This window comes from Prorops nasuta, unplaced genomic scaffold (genome assembly GCF_024137725.1).
Source record: "Prorops nasuta isolate Cenicafe-Biocafe unplaced genomic scaffold, Cenicafe_Pnas_1.2 PNAS00002, whole genome shotgun sequence".
Classification (NCBI taxonomy): Eukaryota; Metazoa; Arthropoda; class Insecta; order Hymenoptera; family Bethylidae; genus Prorops; species Prorops nasuta.
Genome location: NW_027116799.1, coordinates 2,505,023 through 2,525,475, shown reverse-complemented (window position 1 = coordinate 2,525,475; position 20,453 = coordinate 2,505,023). Strand labels below are relative to the sequence as shown.

Genomic DNA, 20,453 nt, shown 5'->3' with positions numbered 1-20,453 from the left:
ATTTCATAAAAGAAAAATCACTATTCGATTATTTTGTTTAGATACGGCGTAGCCGATTAATTCGTCATTGATTAATCAGATTAATCCAACTCACCGAACTGTCAAACTGAACCCGGCCAATGAGACAACAATTTGTATATTGTGCGCAAGAATGCTCCAGGCGAATTTGTATAGGTTTAGCTGCATGCAACACTGTGTCCGATGATTAGCTTGGACGAAAAAATCGATTGCTCGTCACCTGGTTCGATACTGACGAATGACCTAAATGTGTATAGCAGCTTACAATCAGGCTTCATCGGTATTCAGGACACCTGTATAAAGTCTCAGCAAAAGGCGGCAAATGTTCGTTAACTCGAAGCACATATCCACGCGGAGTTCAGCGAGAAGGAAAAATTCCTTCGAAATTTTTCAACGATAACAAAACGATATAATGCACTCCTATCAATGTTGCATGTTTTTGTGGTGCATCGGCCACGTAATTCGCGAAACGTGCCACGACCTAGAACATCCTGTCGTATTATCCGGGAATTTTTCCTTAATAATTGCCGTATTATATTTAAATACAACATATACACTTGGCACCGTTTCACAATTTCTTAGGCTTTGTGCGTAAGTTTCTAACGGTTCCTGTATTTTTTATAGACAGCGCAGTCTTTTTATACCCGATAAAAATATGTTTTATAAATATAGTATATGCTCCGAATTGTCTGGAGTTGGTAAAAGAGAGGAGAGAAGAGTCAGAGACGGGAAAAGAGGGAGAGGGAAAAAAGGTGGATTTAAGGCAGCTGGATCTTTCGTGGAATTAATACAATCGCAATAATTATAAACGCACGTAAGAGATTCGTCTCCCCTCGGCAACGGTCTCCAGCTCTATATTCCGTTTTCGAGGGGAACGAACGCTACAATTTGTCCACGCGGAACTAAAATAAAAGACTCGAAGAATAGCATCGGTTTTTCACGCAAAATTTAACGCACGAGCCTCCTCTTGGATAACTGTAAAACCAATTCCGATGATCATAGGAGAGGCTGAAGAAATGTTTCTATCGAGGAAAAATATGTGTATACACGGCAGATTGGTAAATTCATAAATTCGAGTTGGCGAGAAGGTCGAGCGAAAAGAATGCTATTCCTCCATACATTTCCGGTGTCTCCATTACCGGCGCCGTATGGCTGATCTAAAATTACGAATCGTCGAAAGAAAAAGTGGAATTGTACGGGAACGATTGGCAAAAATCGCCTTTATACCAAAATAGCCAGAAATATTCAGCCACCGATGTCATTCACTTGCGCAAAACTTTGCGTTTTTACAGTGGAGCTATTAATAGCCTTATAGACGCACAGATAAGACAAATATAATCCCTGATTGTTACGCACTGTGCGATACACGATCAGCTTGATTCCCCACTCCAGCCGGAGAGCACAGAGCCAATTGGCAGATTTGGGAGATTTTTCTTTTGAACTTCGCGGCGAGAAAAATTGGCAGTAGAGAGGGGGAGTGGAGCGCGAGACCTTGTATAGATATAATCCACGTTTAATGTGAAAGTACGGCGAAAATCACGCTTTTCACACGACTATTAATAGCAATATGCGGGACGGACCATTAGGATCCCGGAATTCCGGGAATCTCGTCGTTTTATCTCACTCGGATCATGCATCGTTCCTGGCGTGAAAATTTATATCGGACTTTTGAGCAACTGATCTTTAATTTATTATCACGGTGAATCGTAACGGGGTCAAAGAAACTTGTTGCAATATTCTCTAATCATCCCGATACCGATACTCCATCGACCGTTAAGAGCTCGATCGATTGGCTAGTGATAAATAAAGCTTCGAGAAAATATGAAGAAGAAAATTATTCCACGTTCGCTACTAGACCACGCGCGTTCTTTCGACCGGAAGAACAGAGTCCGAGTCAATGCTTGCAACTTATTTCTGCACTTGCTTCATGGCGTGGGACTGATAATACAAACGTAAGAGCCGAAAATAAATGAAAGTAATTTAGCAAATTATATCATCATTGGAAAATTTCAGCTCTCAAAGGTTTAACGGCGGTTACGAATTAGTCATGGGAGGAAATCTTGCCGGGCTTTTTCCAGCGATTCCGTTCTTAAGCCGAACCTACAAGTCATACCCAAAAGAGATTGGTCGCGTTCTACAATTTACATTTCGTCCATTCCAACAACTTTTCCGCAACTTCGATGACACGGCTCTTTTGCAAACTGATTCATACGTATAAATATTCATGCGCGAGGACGACCATTTTATTCGACAAATAATTAATGTGAATTTTCTAAAAGCCACTGCTATTGTTTGTATAGTAACTGCGATATTATGATATTGGAAACTATTATTTCTAAGAAAATGCAAGCCCCGATGAGATAACGATGAAGGAGATGACTAATTCCGAAGCATCGTCACCGAAACAATCCGTCGCTCATTTGAGAGATTCTAGGGAACGCGATAAATATGGTAAACACAAAGAAGAATTTAAGCTAGAAATAACAGCCAACGCACACACATTGCCCGCGGAGGAGAATATTTGTCACAAAACAAAATCAGATTTCCCAAGAAAACTGACGAGAGACTCTTTCCCCTATAATGATCAACTTGGAGCAAGGAAGGAAAAAATGCCATAAAAATTATAGTTTGGTGTTGTATTTCACTGAATAGTTATAAGAAAGAAAATATGAGCACGCGGATGAGTCATGAAACACGATGGTGGTGAATGAACGTATTGGAGAAACAATCCGTGTATGTGAATGTTGCGCGCTCAGGGATTCTTAAATGACAAATAAAATAAGTGTAAAATGCCGATGTAATTTAAAAAGAACAGCGTAATTCAATCCATCCTTTATCTTTTGGATACAGTTATGGTCAAACAAAGGGAAAGAGCATGCGGGTAAAAATATAATAAAGAAGAATAGAATAGATTGCAATTGTGATACAATTGCATCTGGGGTATTATTTTATTGCGTTTGTTTAATTAGCAAAAGTGAGAAAAAAAATCGACTTTGTCAGTTTACGTTAAAGTTATCCCTTATTTGTTCTTTGAAAGAGCCTGAAATAGTAGAAAAAAAGAGAAACAAACCAGGCGTCGACCCGACGAGAAAAGAGGGCCACTTATTTATATCAATTTAAGTTTACACTGTCACGATGATGGCGAAGACTATGTGCGAAGAATGGTGAATGATTCCAGCTAAACCTTTCACTAATGAATTGGACGTATCAATCCTATCGAATTGTTTTTTAATTGTAATTTTATATATGAATTAGCTCTGAGAAATAAAAACAAAGCCCAACGAGGATTGAAGGTGTGAGGTGTTTGCAGGGATGGTGTGAATTAATACAAAAAGTTCAATATAGAATGTATGTGTGTGTGTATGTGTGTAGAAAGCGGTCACGAGAGCTGTCAAACGCACGCCGGTTGCGCCGGCTCGAATGTACGACGAACAAGTTGATCAGTCTCGTGTATATAGAATAACGAGGAGGAAAGTGAAAGAGAGAGAGAGATAGAGAGAGGGAGGGGGAAAGAGGAGGGTTGAGAAGTGTCGTCACGCAGAGAAAACTAGTCTTCCTCGGAGGGGCAGTGGTAATCGAAGGCAAAAACAATAATTTATGCGAGATCGTCTTACGATCAGTGTGCAAAAATCAGCGGGATTACCGACGAAGGTAGCCTGGTATAACGGATGACGTAATAGGAAATTCCACAATATGTGTAACGAGTTCCATAACAGTATTACCGGCTTTGAGGTTAGGAATCCGTATCGCTGCAGCGCGAGAGCTTGATCGACAAGGTTAAAGCCGGTGCATCCGGAGAAATGGTCAATGATAAAGGTTAAAAAATAGCTAGGGAGGAGGGAAGCGTAGAGTATGGGTGTATCTTGTAGTAATAAATGTGTGGCGAGTGTGTAGGCGGAGAGTACGGGTGTTGAGGAGAGAAGGGGGAGAAGGAGGAGGAGGTAGCGTGTTTATGTGCACGAGAACCGTTTAATGCGGCTCCTGATAAAATCGACTCACCCAAAAGCAGAAGCTTGAGCTCCCGTCTGGCATCTCGCTTGTCTCTACGCAATTGCCGTTCGATTTCTTGGTTAATGCGTTTCTGTTCCTTCGCCTCTTCCGACAGGCAGCACGCCATGGCTTAGGGCAGCGGGGTCCTCCTTCGTTAGAAGGAGGCGTAGGATAGAGGGGGGAAAGCTGCTGGTTACGGGAGCGGATGATGAAGAAATTTTTGGGGAAAGAGGAGAGAAGAAATAAAAGATCGCCGAGGGGAAGGGGGGAAACTAAGTAGAAGAGTAAGAAATATAAAGAAGAAAGGAGATTTGCGGTGGTGGCAAGTGTGCCTGCCGACCGCCGACCGTTGTCACTGACAGTGAGAGGGCCGAGGATCACGGTACGACGGTGCGATATTATTCGGCCAATATTATCTTGCCACCGCGAGAGAGCGACGACGTTTCGTCGTCGTCCTCGTGGCCTCCTTCTCTTCACGCTTCCTTCTCGTCCTGGCGACGCCGGTAAGTGATCTTCTTTTTCTCGTGCAGAGAGCCGCCTCCTCCTCCTCCACCTCCACCCCGACCACCTCCTCTTCCTCGTTTATGTTTGCCACCGCGGTTCACTGCCACGGCTTCTTGTTCACGGCGCCCACAACGGAGCGGATACTCCTCCTCCTCCTCCTCCTGATGATTTCTCGCTAAGATCGCTTCTGCTATTGCTGTCGCTGGACAGAGACAAATATTCGGTGGTTGACGAATTCTGCGAAGAACGCAAAGTGTCGCCGGGATCTCCGTATCTCTCAACGGTAACGGCACACGCGGCAACAGTAACGACGACGAAACACTCCTGGCAGGGCTCGACGACGCCAGCGACACATCAACACATGTACGCACACGCACGAGTCTCCCGGCCTGCCTGCTTGCTTACTTTGCTGCCTTGCCTGCTTCGCTACTTCACTACTACCTTTATATGCTCTTTTCTCTGTCTGCCCCTCTCTCTCTCTCTCTCTCTCTCTCTCTCTCTCTCTCTCTCTCTCCCCCTGTTTAAACTCCTTTATTAACCGCAAACCACACTTCTAAATTTTCTATAATACTTTCCTAAAGACTACTCTCTTCTACGCTATAGTACCAATGCTCCTTTCTCGTTTCTTTTCCCCACTCTTTCTCTTTCTCTCCCACTCTCTGTCTCTCTCTTCCTATCTATCTTGTCGCTTCAAAAGCACTCTTCCTCAGACGAATCACGGCCTTTTCTCTATATCTCACTCTCATCTGTACCAAGCACACTCTTTTTATCTCTGTCTCTCTGGTCCCTTATCTCGCTAACGATGTATCACACGCACGCACGTTTCTTTCGGCGTTACGGACGACGGATTGTCGGGCACACTCGCGCTCGAGCGAAGCGGCACCAATGGACGGACACTCGCGCACGTTTCTCTCTTTCTACCTGTGTATACGCCAGGCGCCGATTATGCGGCGAAAACACTTGGACGCCTCGCTCGCGATTTCTCCAATCGAACGCAACAAATCCACTGATATGGCCACGAGCCCCGTTTTTCCTCTTCTCTCTCGCTTAGAATGTTCCTCGATCTGCCCGCGTACTACTCGTGAGAGCTCGTACGCCTCGATCACTCGGTCCCCGGCGCGGTTGGGTGTGGTAACCCACCGGTGCTCTCTCTCTCTTTCTCGCTCGCTCACTCGCTCTTACTCACTCTCTCTACCTTCCTCTATCTATAGCGCGTGCTCTCTCTCTCTCCCTCCCTCTTTCTCTCTGTCTTTCTCCCTCGGCTTATCTCTCCACTCTTTCTCGCCTCGTATTCTTTTTAGACAGAGAACACACACGGATGCAGATCCGCACTGAATCTATGACACATACGTTACACGCACACTCTGGCACTGATACGAGTGAAGTTTGCCAAAGAGAGAGCGATCTCGAAAAAAGCAACGACGATGATGATGTTGAAGAAGCGGTAGTAGAAGAAAAGTAGTAGTGGTGGTACGAGTAGTAATAGTAGTAGTAGTAGCAGTGATAGTAGTGTTGTGGTGGCACTGGTGGCAGTAGTAGTCGTAGTAGAAGAGGACGATGATGAGGGAGAATGAGAAAGGAAACGAGAGATGGAGGAAAACGAAGTAAAAGTAGAAGAAAAAGTATGAGGAGTTGAAGGACGGCAGGAGCGGCGACTGAGGTTCTACGGTGAGGTTGACGACGACAACGGCAACAAGTACAGAAGGAAGGCAATGACGACGAGGTCGTCTGCTGTGATGTTTAGCGCTGCAGCACGGGCGCCCACAGCGAGTGTGAGCGGGGCAACTCTTCCTGTGATTCGCGCCGCGCCCGCTCGGTAGGCAGCCTTTTATCAACCCTCGGTTGTTCGAGAATCCTGTTAGACCAAACCAGATTGGCGAAGCCCCGGCACGACGTCGTGTCCCGTAGACGCGGGGGCGCGCACGTGTCCGCTAACGAGATTAAAATCGGCCAGGAGGAGGTGCGGCCGCCACCCGCCGGGGAGGAGGCACGGAGAAAGTAACGGCGCCGTGCGCACCGCCTTCGAATGTAGGTTATATATTTCAGCAACCTCCACGTTATATTCTAGCTCCCTGTATGACCGACAGATATTTATTAGTTCCCCTTTAGTGTCTCTGACCCTCTTTGCTTCTAAAGATTGCAGCTACGCCTATATCACCTTTTTTCCTCGTTGCTTCCTTTTTCTTCCCTATCCCCAATCACTCTTTAAGTTTCTTTTCTTTTCCTCTTCCTCAGCCTTTTTCTGACTTCCCATCAAATGTATCCAAACTTTTCCTCTCTTTCCCATTGTTTTTCATGTCTTCCATCTACCATTTTCTGCACATTAATCATTCTCTGTACATTTTCTTTTGCTCTAATTTATGATGGTACCGGTCATATGAAAGATTACCTAATGATAATAAGACCTAGGCCGGGATGTATAGTCGAAACTTAATCTTAAGTTCACCTTGAAACCTATAAGATACGTTACATAGACTGTAGATTTTACCGGTCTTAAGCTGGGGCTTAAGTTTCGACTATGCATTCCGACCCTAATAAGATTATGACCTAAAAACGCTAAATTCACATTAGTCAAAAGCCGGTATTACAGACTATCGATTAAATTGTCTAATGTACAAATTTGAAGAGCTGGCAACGATAAACTGTCAAACGTAGTATGTGACAAATGTATATATTTGCATGTAAGAAAAATTTTCCAAATATATATAACTATTGTCTGAGATTATGCACAGTCAATTCAATTCCGGATTTGTCAGATAAGTATTTTAATTAAATAAGTTATAAATAATAAATTACTTTATGCATATGTATCTTTACTTTCTACAGATGAGTCAAAATTGGAAGGAACTTTTAAATATTATCATATTGTAGAAGATCAGGATCTATTAAAAGCATTTATTCAGCAATATAACTTGAAATATTTAAGTATACAACCAAAAAAGGAATATTTCTTTTTTATCAAAACAGCCTTTGGTTAAATCATAGAGCTGAGGATTTGTTGCTGGAATAATGTTTAAATCATTTACTACATATCAGGATTGCATATTGTATTTCAAGTAATTTGTGCTTTTGCAGTCATCGTGGAGAACAAAGTTAGCACAGAAGGCCTAGTTTTCAAGAGGTTTAGTATATAGCGGAGATGGTATTACTAATATAATACCTGTATTGAATATATATTTAATACATCTTAATCTGTGATTAAATTTATACAGAAATAATACAAATTAACTCTGGTTATTTAGAAACAAGAATTTTGGTTAGGAAGCCCTATCAAACATATGTCCCTTGTATAAATGTAATATTAATTGTGTTTTGATGATTCATTGCTAGAAAAAGTAGTAGGAATACTATTTCCTAAATTTCACAAAAGGATCTTGTACTTTTGTGTCAATGAGAATGCTATCGTATTTGACAGGTATTTTTCATAATCTCTAAAGATAGTTCGAAAGGTTTTCCTACTTTTTTTCTTCTGAAAGAATCTTCAAACAACAAATAATGTCACATCCATATGAAAGATATATGTTTGACAGGGCTCCCTATCGAAAATTCTTTTGCCCAAATAACCAGAACTAATCTGTATTATTCATGTATAAATTTGTTAACAGATTAAAAAATATTAAACATATATTCATAACAGATATTACATTAGTAATACAATCTTCACTGTATACTAAACCTCTTGAAAAATTGTCTTCTCTATTGACTTTGTTCTCCATGATGACTGCTAAAGCAAAAACTGCTTGAATCACAATATTTTATCCTGACATGTAGTAAATGATTCAAACATCCCAACAGTATATTTTCTGCTCTCTGATTTATTCAAAGGTTTGATCAGTCAATAACATAATTTTCTTAAAGTTCAATTCTTAAATAATCCAAATTATATTGCAGAATGAATTCTTTTAATACATCCTAATCTTTTATGACATAATAATATTTAAAGCTTCCTTTGATGTTGACTCATCTGTAGAAAGTAAAAATACACACCCACAAAGTAATTTATTCTTTATAGTTTATTTGGTTAATATACTTCTCTGGCAAGAATGGAATTCAATTTACTGTGTAGAATCTCAGTTAGTAGTTATATTTTGAAACACATTCTTTTCACATGTAAACACATGTACGTCACATACCACGTTTGAAGGTCCAGCGTTGCCACCTCCTCAAATATTTAGACATTCAAACGATTTAATCGATAATCTGTAATACCGGCTTTAGACTAATGTGAATTTAACATTTTTAGAGGTCACAGGTCGGAATTATTCGGGATGCAGTACAGGTTTTTCTCTAAAAGCGGAACATAGGATTTATTATTTAACTATAGCAATGAAGCACTTACTATACATTATTATAATTAATAAAAGCGTAGATAGTTACAATTTAATGGTTATTTTAGTTTAATTGCTTTTATTATTCATTATAAATGTCATTTTACTCAATTAATCTTGGTTACTACGTTTAATATTTAAATTAAATGGAAAACAGTAATTTGACTATAGTAAAGTTTACTATAGTCAAATAACACGAAATCTCCTATGTTCCGCTGTTAGAGAAAAACCCTGTATGTATAGTCGAAACTTGCTTAAGCTTCAACTTAAAACCGGTAAAATCTATAGTCTATGAAACCTATAAGATAGATGCTACATAAATTGTAGATTTTACGGGTCAGAGTGAGTCCGACCAAAACCTGTATTTTACCATGTAGGATTGCCAATTTTTCGAAAATACGTATGCTGATTGGCTAATTCACAGCAAATTGGCAATCCTAGTATATGGTAAAATTTTACCTTACAGGTTTTGATCGGACTTACCCTTAAGCTGAAGTTTAAGTTTAAGTTTTAACGCACATAAAATGACTAAGGGCCTCCGCACACAGTTTCCGTAGCTACATTACGTTACGTTAAGGCAGGATTAAACTTAATCTTAGCTTAGCGCACACAAAAGATTGCTAAAGTTAAGTTTTTTGAGGCAGGATGCTTGTAATAAACAGGTCTGAGGTGATATTTTTATATTTATAAAAAATTTTTGCAACTATTATTGTAGTTGCCTTAACGTAACGTAATGTAGCTACGGAAACTGTGTGCGGAGGCCCTAATTTCTTACATTATGTGAAATTTTACGGTAAGTTACATGCCAGAAAAACATACACAGCGGAAAATTGATTTCTTTACAATGTGGCTAACTTCACTCTGTACTTCAACATGGAAAATAAGATATACTACGCTATAGCTGAAAAACACGATTCAATTTCCCGCTGTTACGACAAAGCTTACAAAGCTGCGCAACACAATATAGGCATTAGGCACAGGCAGGCACCGTGTGCAAAATACAACGATAGTGAAGTGATAATATATCGTTGGGTATGTGTATGAAAAGCACAGTGAAAAACTTGCTAATAGCGCTGTCTGTCGCTAAATTTGTGCAGGTTTTACTGTGCATTCCGTATACATATTAAGCAACACATTCTCACTTCTCTATCGTTGTTTTCGCACACGACGCCTAATCCATAGTAGAGTGGGAATGTTCCGTCCAAATTCTTGCTATGAATTTCCATTTAAAGTACAGAGTGAAGCTAGCCAAACCACATAGTACGATTCAACTTCCTACTGGCGCTACTGCGTATGCTAATTGCTAGTATCCATCTGGAAATTTTTGTTTGCAGTTGCATCACTGAGGCTAGGTTAAATCGTGATCTGAATCAGTAGATCACCGAACGTAACCGTAAACACCGTAAACACGTGTTTAGAGAATTTAGAAATAATTTAGAATCTGTAAATGTCAATTTTTTTAAAATGGGTGATGACAGTTTTGAGTCGATCGAGGCTAAAGATATAGTTTCGGTAAGTTTTAAATTAACATATTATATCTTTAAATTGTACGAATCAATAAAGTTTTAAGGTTCTATATATAATGGGCTTAACGGGATCCCTCACGCGTGCTTTACCGACAGTACAAGTCAATAAACAATTAAGTTAATATAATTCAAATGCGAAGCAAATTGAACAATCGGGCATTTGTAGGATAATGTGCCAGTCCTAACGAGTCAAACGAACTTAAAAACACTCAAATTAGTTGAAAAATAACGCTGTACCATTGTGCCGCGTTCTTGAAGAGAGGTTACTTTTGGTTATTTCCACTTAAAGAACCCGGGACAGTGGTACAGCGTTATTCTTCATCCGATTTGAGTTTTTTTAAGCTGGATTGACTCGTTAGAATTGGCACCTTGTCATAAAGAAGCCCGTTTTTGCAATTTGGTTCGCATTTGACTTTTATTAAACGAAATGTTTATTGACTTGTACTGTCGGTAAAGCACGCGTAAGGGATCCCGTTAATGTCATAATAACAAAAAATATCGATATTTCAGGATAAAAGCATAAAGCTGGAAAATTTAAAAGAGTCCTTTCTCATTCTTAAACAAAAAATGTGTAGATCACAGTAAGTATTCATAAGTAAAATAAAAATTAAAAATTTCTTAACATTAATCTTATTATTTTTCAGTGATTTAATACAGCAATATAATGATAAAGTAAAAGAAAATGATAGGCTAAAGAAAGATTTAGATTCACTTGGTAAAGATAATAAAAAATTAAATTATAATTACCATGTAAATTTAGGAAAAATAATCAAATTAGAAATGGTAAGTATGCATAACTGTTGTCATATTTATTAATATTATTTATATATATTATTTATTTATCTATTAGTTAATGTACCTGTTTTTATATTTTAGCAAATCCGTGATCACAAAAAGGAAATTGAAGATTGTCGAAAAACTATATCTGAGCATGAAATAAAAACAGCAAGTGATAAGAGACACATTGAGCAATTAGTTTCTAAAACAAAAACATTGGAAGAGAAACATTTGAATAAACTTATGGAGATCAATATAGAAAAATCAGTGCTTCAAGGTAGTAATCGTCATTTTTAAATACAATTTAATAATAATAATAACTTGATTTTATTGTTTTAGACAAAATTAAACAGCTAAATCAAGAAATAAAACACAATACCAGAAAGCAAAAGAAAATGGATAAGAAACTTTGTAATACATCTATTATCCCTAATGACACAGAAAAGGAACTAACTTTGGATGCAGCAATTGCACCAAATATTGTAGCAAAGAAAGTATCTTGTAATGTTGGAGTTAATACTGATTTAACAGAGAAAAGATTAACATTAGATATAGGAGTTAATACTGATTTAACAGAGAAAAAGTTAACATTAGATGTGGGAGTTAATACATGTAATATAGCTATTGATAAAGGTATTCCAAAGATGTTGTCAAAGCATTCAACAGACAAGTTTACATTGACAGATGAATCTTACGGCGTTAAAGATGATTTTTTTCCTGTATTTTGTTCTAATTGTTTGATTTTATTGAGTCCTCCACCACTAGATCAAATATGCAAAGTTATGACTGATGTTCCAGAACTCATAGAGAAATTACCTCCGTCTGTTGCTCCATTAGATGCCCCTAATATAATGGGTAATGAGTTTGATCACTCATATCTTCCAAAAATAAGTCCAACACCAAGTATCAATGACAATTATTCAGCTAATGTAGTAGGATCTTTTGATTCTTCTGTATCTGTTTTGGAAAATCTACAAAAAAAAGTAATAAAGCTAGAGAGAAAATTGCAGAAGCAATCAAAGAAAACTGCTGAAAAAAATATTAATTGCTGTACACACAAACAGTATCCTGATCCATATTCAGCTAGTGCTCTTAACCCTATGTTACAGGCAAATTTAATTACGGATGTACTAAGTAAAATTTTGGAGCAAAACAAAATTCAGCAAAAACATGAAACTACCAGAAGATTCAAGATAATGGAGAAAAAGTTACTTACTCTGGTTTCGAAAAAATCAAAGCGTAAAATAAACGAATCTTTATCCTCAGTATCGGATGAAGGTTGGGAGATTGAAGCAATACCTTCTGAAATACCGTCCGTTGCTTTGAAAGGAAAAAGGGCGTTGAAAAGTTTACAACCTAATAAAAGAAGGAAAAATTGTGCAGAAAAGCTTGGTTTTCACCAAACTGAGCCATCAATGGTTGAAACTGAACAAAATATTTTTATTAATGACAATAATGAGTCTTCGATAATTAAAGATGAATCAGATCTGGAAAGATTGTCTAGTAGTTCTAACGAATCAGTATTAATTAAATCCAAACGTAGGTGTAAGATGGAGAATGAAAATATGCAAGAACGCTGTCCAGTTAAACGGGATAATGTATTCTCTGAATCTTTAGATAATTCTAATAGCGTAATGATCAATAATGAAGTCTCGGCTGATGAATTGTTTTTAAGATCGAACGTAAATATTTTTAATAGCCATCTTCATTCTACTAAGCTCGCTTTACAAACCTGGCAGAATAGTATTACAAGCAATGAGAAATTAATTTCTACTGACCCGAAAATCCAAATTAATGACAATAATAAGACTGTAAATATTACTCCAGAACCAATTAATGATGGTAATAAAATCATAACATCTAAAGAATCAACTTCGTCTGTTACTAATTTTGACGAGAGTATTATATTTAATTATGAAGAAAATGAACAGAATTGTAGCTACTCTTCTAGTGGAGAAAACGTACAGTCTGTGGTTTCATTGTTTTCTGACCAATCAAAACCTTACCAAAGTGTAAAAGAAAAATTGAGACAAGAAATTCTGGATCCTACTAAAACTGTTAAAAAAACTCGTGGAAGAAAGCCAAAAAATATACAATCATCTTTATTATTGAAATTGAAGAAACTGAAGAAAGATACGAAGCCGGTAACTCCCGTCATTAAAGAGACCTGTAAAATAGATTTAATTGATTTGGGTATCGAACTTGCAAATAAACAAATAACGAAGTCTTCTGAAATTTATACGGAAGTTTCGGATCACACAACAAGAAGAAGGATAGCGCACAAAAGAAAAGATCCTAATAATGATAGCAGTTCATTTACAAATAGTGCATATAATTCTCCTTCTACACAGAATAGCGTTAATCTTTCTGGGAAAAGGAAACGAAGGGTAACTCGTTCTATGACGACAAACGGTGAAATTGAGACAGAAGGTAGTGAAGATAATGATGAAGAGACATCGCATCTTTCAATAAATTCCACATTGTTTGATAAGAAACGAAAAAAACCACGAAATTCGTTGATACAATCTACAGTAGGAACTCAAAGTAATATTAAAATAGAAAATTCTGAAACAGATGATTTACGTATTGAAGAAATGAAGAAGTTGGTATTACCTTTAGTTAAATACGAATTATCAGCAACGATAGTGAACAGTGAATCAAACGATGAAATAAATTTAGATTTAGATAATATTTCAGATGAAAGCCTAGTCACGAATAAAACTAAGACGAAAATCATATGTGGTCTTAACGATAATAAGACAATATCTCCAACTTCTCCAAAAAAGAAAGTACCGCTCTCGGATCCGGAAAAGAGCTCTGGTGAATTGTTAACTTCTTCAGAAAAAATGATACCGTTTTTAGATCCGGAAAAGAGCTTAACTGAATCCGTAACTTCTCCAGATAAAATGGTACCGTTTTCGGATCCGGAAAAGAGCTTAAATGAATCGTTAACTTCTCCAGACAAAATGGTACCATTCTCGGATCCGAAAAAGAACTTAAGTGAATTAGAAATCTGTCGGGTAATTCCCATAGAAGTATTTTCATCACCAAATCAATCTGAAAATGATTTTGGTTCAAGCTCCTCTGATATCCTGCATATAATCGAATCCTGTGATAATAAGGAAAATTTAACCACGAATACATCTGAATCAATGCTTTCCTTGGACATACGACAACCTGTCGAAACTTCAAATTTGGGAGATATTTCATTGGAAGATATCAGCGCTTATTCATTAACTAATAACAGTATTATACAAGCCACTAGAAACAATTCTGCGGAATCGAATAATTATGATGATTCCAATCATAATATAGATGAAATAGTTGATACGCCTCATGAAAGAATTGAGGAAACATCGAATGTGAAAGATAGCAACAGTTTTGTATCCTTATCTAAATTAAATTCTTGTTGGAAGGAAGAGTCAGAAGCTAGGCATCCTGTTGAAAAGTCTCCAGCTATAACTAGATTAAAGGAAGAAAAACTATGGAATGAAAGCAGTCAGATGCTAAGGCATGACAATGGAGTTGGGGAATTTGAAGATAAAAATTTTGTTGTTACTAAAAATGAAGATAGTGATTCATCGAGCGAACCGGTAACACCAATTACTTTGTTGCAGGAATATATAAAAAATACAAAAGCTAATAAAATTAAGAAACGTAGAATTGGTTTAACTATAAAGATACGCAGCGCTGTGAATAAGTTTACATTAGATCAACTGAAAAGGCTTCGTTCGGATGACGAATGGTCTGAAACTGTGCATCAACAGATAGTGCAGGAATTATCAAATAAAAGCACTTCTCGTATAATAGCAAAGTCAGTGCTTCACGCTCATTTCAATTAAATCATTAAGTTTTTATCTCAATTAATTATTTGTTCTAATTATAGGACATTGCTTCAATTCCTTACTGAAAATACTAAAGACTTCAACGTACTAGATAAATCTTTTACACCACCAGCTCCATTAATGAGTAAATGTCTGCAGAAACTAGTCATATTACTTACTGACTTAAAGCCAATCTATCCAGATTTATTTGCGAATATCCAGAGTGGCATCGAATATTCACTTTTCAGATTAGACGGTCCACCAAAGGTGTGTATTTTTTTCCATGCTTCAATAATAACCAAATAATTTCAAATAACAACAATTTCTGTTTAGCCGCAAATTATTGAACCATTTGCTCGTTTGTATGCAATCTTAACAAAAATCGAAAAAAATAGAAAAAAACTGCGAGTATTTTGCTCTGATAGCTTGTATTCGTTGAAAACAAAGTCCGCTGCATTATTGTTTACTGTTCTTCAAACCTGGCCTGAAGTACTGCCTAAATATGAATCTTCGGGTTTGTATGAGCGAATAAAAAGAAAGTTAATAATACTTATGTTCTATTTTATTAAATTCTCTTTGTTAAATTTTTAGATATGTTATCAAGGTGCGTAGTTCATTTAATACTGTCAACCACAATCAAGGGAAATTATCCTAAGTTAGTTCCTTTAAAACTTATGATCATGGGTGGCTTTTATGGATATCCGAAATCTGGCTATGATTCGCTGGTTCTTATAAAGGAATTATTAACTAATTTACAAGGTACATATATGTATATAAAATTTTAGAGAGGCATGATTTAAATGATATATTTATCTGAAAAACTAATAGTTTACAGTTTTACAGAGAAGAGTGATGGACATTTGGACACAGCTATTATTCTTTTATCAAAGAAAGAAGGTGTAGATTGGACTTACAATAATGTAATACGAGGGGGATTGTTACAGATAATAGTCAATCAAAAGCATCCATGTATTTACCGAGCGTTCTTTTTGTTGGGTGAGTTAACAATAAATCATTGTCTATTAAAAGCTCATAAAAACTGTGTTTGTTAACAGGAGTACTCCTCAGGCCATTTCCAGTTCAGGATAAGGAAAAGGAAGTAGGCCCTATCGTCGATCAACTTTGCGACTTGATTGATTCCGGCGAAGGTACAATTTTATCGATTTCATTTAGTCTTGCCTGAATTTCCCTTAATCGAATAATTAATTTAACAGGCACAGTTGATCAGCAAGAAGGTATTATCGCAGCATTATTATTGATATCGAGGCACAATCTAAAGAAAATTTGTAACTCGATAATGAAGTGGTCTCCAAAGCAGAAGTTGCGCGACCGAACGATACATCAATTTGAAGAGTTTTTCAAATCATGGACGGGAGAGTACTTTAAGAAATATAGTAGCTATATTCTACATAAGAAATAAGCGAATAATTGTGATAAAACCGTAAAATCAATTTTTATAAATTTCTCATAAATCGGTATGAAAAGAAAATAAAACGTTCAGGTATGGTCTTTTAATCAAGAAAGTATAACTTACCCGATTGAAAATGCGACGGTAAGAAACGAACGGATTCCTCAAGGATTTTCCATAGGTTCAAAGAAATTTGAGACTGATAACGTCTGAGATTTCAATATTTATGCTATTAAACATTTTAGGAAACAAGATTACAGTTTTTGTTTCTTTTCATAATAGTAATATAATAATAATATTAATATTCAACATATCGTAAGCTTCCATACGCAGAGCAGGCTAAGTTAATACATGTACATAGTTTTTTTTACAAAAATAATAACAATGTTTTGTTGCAACATTGCCGATCGGTGATTTCTTATTCTGGCTAAATGATATTTAGCCGTTTCCTTTGGATCGATTTTTAAAAACTATTTATTATTTATCAGTTAATCGACGTTGTCTTTGGTACATTTACAACGGACAGCTCACCGCGAAAGTACGGATTTGGTATGTCGGACGGGGTACCTACCATCCGCCGTCATAAAGCGCACGCAATTCTGAGCAGAACATATTCTCGTCCAGCGCGAAGAAGTCGCCTGTTGTGTCTTTGTCGAATAAAGGAATCAGCCAAAAAGGAAAAAGTATAGACGGTACGCAGGAGGCTAAAATCGCGCGCGACGTTCAACTATGTCAAATCGATCGAAATGATCCCATCAATACCAAATCCAATCTTCTTCCCATCGGTGTGCTTTCATGCATCATTTCGATCGATCCTTCATCACTGAATCGATGTCAAATTTAAGGACCCATCAGCTAACTATTTGGATAGCTGTGTTGAGAAACATCAAAGGATTACTAAGTCCCTCTTGTTACAAATTTATCCTCAATTTTATAGCTCTTCTTCGCGCAAATTTGCGGCGCTGTCTGATGTAATAAAATGCCACCACATTATTTTTTATGATAGTCGGTCACTAGTTTTATTCTTCAGTTAGGGGCTTATCATCAACATTTCTTTCTACCTCTTGCATTCTCTCCCACTCACACGCTCAATCACACATTTACACACACACACTCTCTCTCCCTCTCTTTCTCACACACACTATCTCTTTCCCTCCATCTGTCTCTCATATGCTCTTTCAATCTCTTCTCCCTGTTTTATCATAGTTTTCCATCATCCATGACGAGAATCAGTGTTTTTGAAAAACAAAACTCACTTAGAATATCTTCGCGTAAGTCTTTCCCTCTCCGATAGGATGTAAGTAAGAGGAAAGAAGCACAATGGATTTGCAAAACCGGGATGACCAATAATTGGATCTGCATTGTCACGCGCACTCTGTGATGGACGTGTTACGCACACTTACACAGATTCTCATCTATTAAATTTCTCTTAATTTCTCTCGCGCACCATACCAGACACATTCGCTCGGATACTGCGTGCCTCCTACTAAATTACAAATATGTCCTTATAGAAAGATTATTACGGATACGAATAATATTAAGATAAGCAATAATTGTGTTCAATAATATTATTAATAATAATAATAGTAATAACCATAATTAATAATAATAATGATAATAATCGTAATAATTAATAATAATAAATTAGGAACCAAGTACAATAATGAAGTTTAATGCAAAATTAAATTAAAATACGCTAATTTTTTCCATTAGAGCTATTTATAAATTATTAGGTGCGACTTGTGCTCGCCCTTGTGTAAACGCTTAGGCCACGCTCCCTTCTTGTTCTTGTATTCCTCCGTCTCGTTAATTCTACTTCTTATCGCTACTGTATTTTTTTTTTGTTAACTTATTCTTCTTTACATTTTTTCCACTTATTGTCAAAGCCCAAACTTCTACAAGAGAGAACTAGAGTTTGCTCCATTAACGAGCAAGCTGTCGAGGGATTTTTGCGTGATAACGTAAAAGCGCGAAGCTCGAGCCGATTCAAGCTTCTCATTAGCCCAGTCTATCTATTAATGTACAAATTATATGAAACAATTGTTTATTCTGACAACAAATACAATGAGAATGATGAAACGGACGTGAAATAAGACCTTTTCATATTTGTATAAGCGATCGCGAGTAATCTTTATATTTTTTGCTGATTCACTCGATACGAGAGACTCGTGTAATTTTGATAAATTATTGAGATTGGAGTTGAGAAGGAGTAGGTTTGACAAAATGTTTGACAAAAAAAAAGCAGAGATTTGATCGAATGGAAATAATAGCTTTATCAAAATTTTATGAGAATCGATCGCTATCGCTTATCCATTGGACGAATGATAAATAAATAATCGACACATTACTGAACATTAATCTTACAAAATCATACAGCAAATAAATATGGGGGCTTCGATCATTACACGTGAGTCAAACAAAATGGATATTAGACCAAATTTATTGTACAGCTACACGCTATAATGCGCGCGTCTTTTACTGCCAATGAAAATTGTTACTGTGACAATCCAAAAATGGTTCGCTAGAAACGTAGGATTTAAGCTCGTCAGTTGAAAGTAATTTTATAATAAGCGAAGTTTCCGATACAGTGCATCAAGTGTGACAATTGCACTAATTACCCTTTGCAAAGCTTCAGCAATTAGTCATTATTACAAGCTACCAGTGTACATTGGGAGCAGTTTTAAGATCTCTCGGAGAGTTTATCACTAATTTCTCAGTTAATGATAAAAAAAAATATATATAATATATGCATATACAAGTGCACGTTAAGTCATTGTTGGATTTATCTACGTAACAATTGTGCCCTACCTTTGTGAATAAGCCTGTGATTAATCAAATTCTTGCAGGAGCTTAAATTTCATGAAAATCCATTTTAGCATTGAGAATATTATTTTTGTACAATCTCTTCCCTTTCACGGTCCAACTCCGAGGGTCTTACTCCAGGGACTTTCGCGTTCCGAGGGCCAAAGACTTTGATAAATTGTCGAGAATTTTTAAATATTTTCTTTAGTCGGTCCGCAGCCAAGACACGACTATTTATAAAGGACTTCCACGATGATCCGAAGGCTATCAAGGGCTTGTACGTTACTGACACAGATACCTACACGCTTTCAAGTAGTAGAAGAAAAAAAAACGGTTGACTTAGCAAATCCTCTATACATCTAAGAGATCTCGTAGCTGGTGCGTAAGCGTCCAGCGCTTCCAACACGCGTGCATCGACTCTCAATTGACGATTATTCAATCGCGCAGCGACTGAACAGGAAAGCGTTTATTTTTTGTTTGTTATTTAATTTTTGTTCAGTAATCCGGACAGTGCGAAGCTCGTAGTTGAAAGCTCGGGTTGGCAGGCCCGGCTCAACAACAAGCAGGCAAAAAGAGTCTCTTGGACAAAATTAATCGAAATATATATATAAATATATTTAAGTAAGAAGCGTCGTGCCTTCGGAACGGGCAAGTTTGGAAAACTACGGGAATGTTTCGACGGTACTGAATCAGCTGAATCTTAGTCATACATTGATCTCCTCTTGTCCACCGCGTGTGTACGTATGTGTATGATGAAATTCATCGCAGCAGCGATATCGTAATCGTGGACGAGGTTCCACGGCTCGCTACAGAGATTGATTGATGCTAACCGTGGATTAGAAACCATATACTTTTATAGCCTACGCACTTTCGAATCAGTTTACCCCCCCCCCCCCCCCCCTCTATCCATCTTTCTCTTTCTCGGGCACGTAAACCCAAGAAGGGCTTGCGATAGATGCGCAGGAGTAAATAGTGGGCAGCAGCAGCAGCAGAAGAGGTGGACAAGAGTTTGCTATTGGAAATGGTCGAGGAGGTCCAATCGTTCGTATTGGACGTTAGAGCGAAGACGAGGGCGGATGCAGACGTTGGGACAGCTCTTCTCACTGGCACAGTGGCAATTCACTTCCACCAGCTTTGCCTTTTCTCCCAAGCTCCAATTCACGCTTGGCTATTGACTCGAACGCTTGCCCTCGCTGATCGATACCATCCTCGTGGACTCTGCTTCTGGATAATTCCAACCAGGCATTCTCGTTTGCTCTATCGTTGAGTTTCCCGT

At 37.5% G+C, this 20,453-nt stretch overlaps 3 protein-coding genes across 9 annotated transcripts in view; 1 reads left to right on the top strand and 2 right to left on the bottom strand.

Annotated features, from left to right (window-relative positions):
* The window catches only part of LOC136778460 (guanine nucleotide-binding protein G(q) subunit alpha), an 18,636-nt gene extending 12,162 nt beyond the window's left edge, over positions 1-6,474 (bottom strand). For 2 of the 5 annotated variants that reach the window (XM_066735338.1, XM_066735303.1), the window contains exon 1: positions 4,018-6,474. In XM_066735338.1, the coding sequence (XP_066591435.1) occupies positions 4,018-4,135 (118 nt within the window). In that variant the 5' untranslated portion in view covers positions 4,136-6,474. The remainder of the gene's footprint in view (positions 1-4,017) is intronic. The other 3 variants (XM_066735328.1, XM_066735320.1, XM_066735312.1) reach the window with 3 other exon arrangements.
* LOC136778426 (putative leucine-rich repeat-containing protein DDB_G0290503) lies at positions 6,400-20,061 on the top strand. Of its 3 annotated transcripts, none has more exons than XM_066735262.1 (12): positions 6,400-6,540; positions 10,175-10,352; positions 10,877-10,947; positions 11,011-11,149; positions 11,243-11,420; positions 11,483-14,957; positions 15,030-15,234; positions 15,301-15,481; positions 15,559-15,726; positions 15,811-15,963; positions 16,023-16,115; positions 16,182-20,061. In XM_066735262.1, the coding sequence occupies exons 2-12, from the start codon at positions 10,305-10,307 to the stop codon at positions 16,385-16,387; spliced, it is 4,917 nt and encodes a 1,638-aa protein (XP_066591359.1). In that variant the 5' UTR covers positions 6,400-6,540; positions 10,175-10,304; the 3' UTR covers positions 16,388-20,061. The 3 variants fall into 3 exon arrangements, 2 of the variants coding, with proteins under 2 accessions (XP_066591359.1, XP_066591350.1); XM_066735253.1 differs by having other exon boundaries at positions 15,796-15,963; XR_010823420.1 differs by lacking the exon at positions 16,182-20,061 and having other exon boundaries at positions 15,803-15,963.
* Positions 20,060-20,453, bottom strand: part of LOC136778485 (uncharacterized) — a 39,540-nt gene continuing 39,146 nt past the window's right edge. Inside the window, exon 7 of the mRNA XM_066735349.1 lies at positions 20,060-20,453. Coding sequence (XP_066591446.1) covers positions 20,346-20,453 — 108 coding nt within the window. The 3' untranslated portion in view covers positions 20,060-20,345.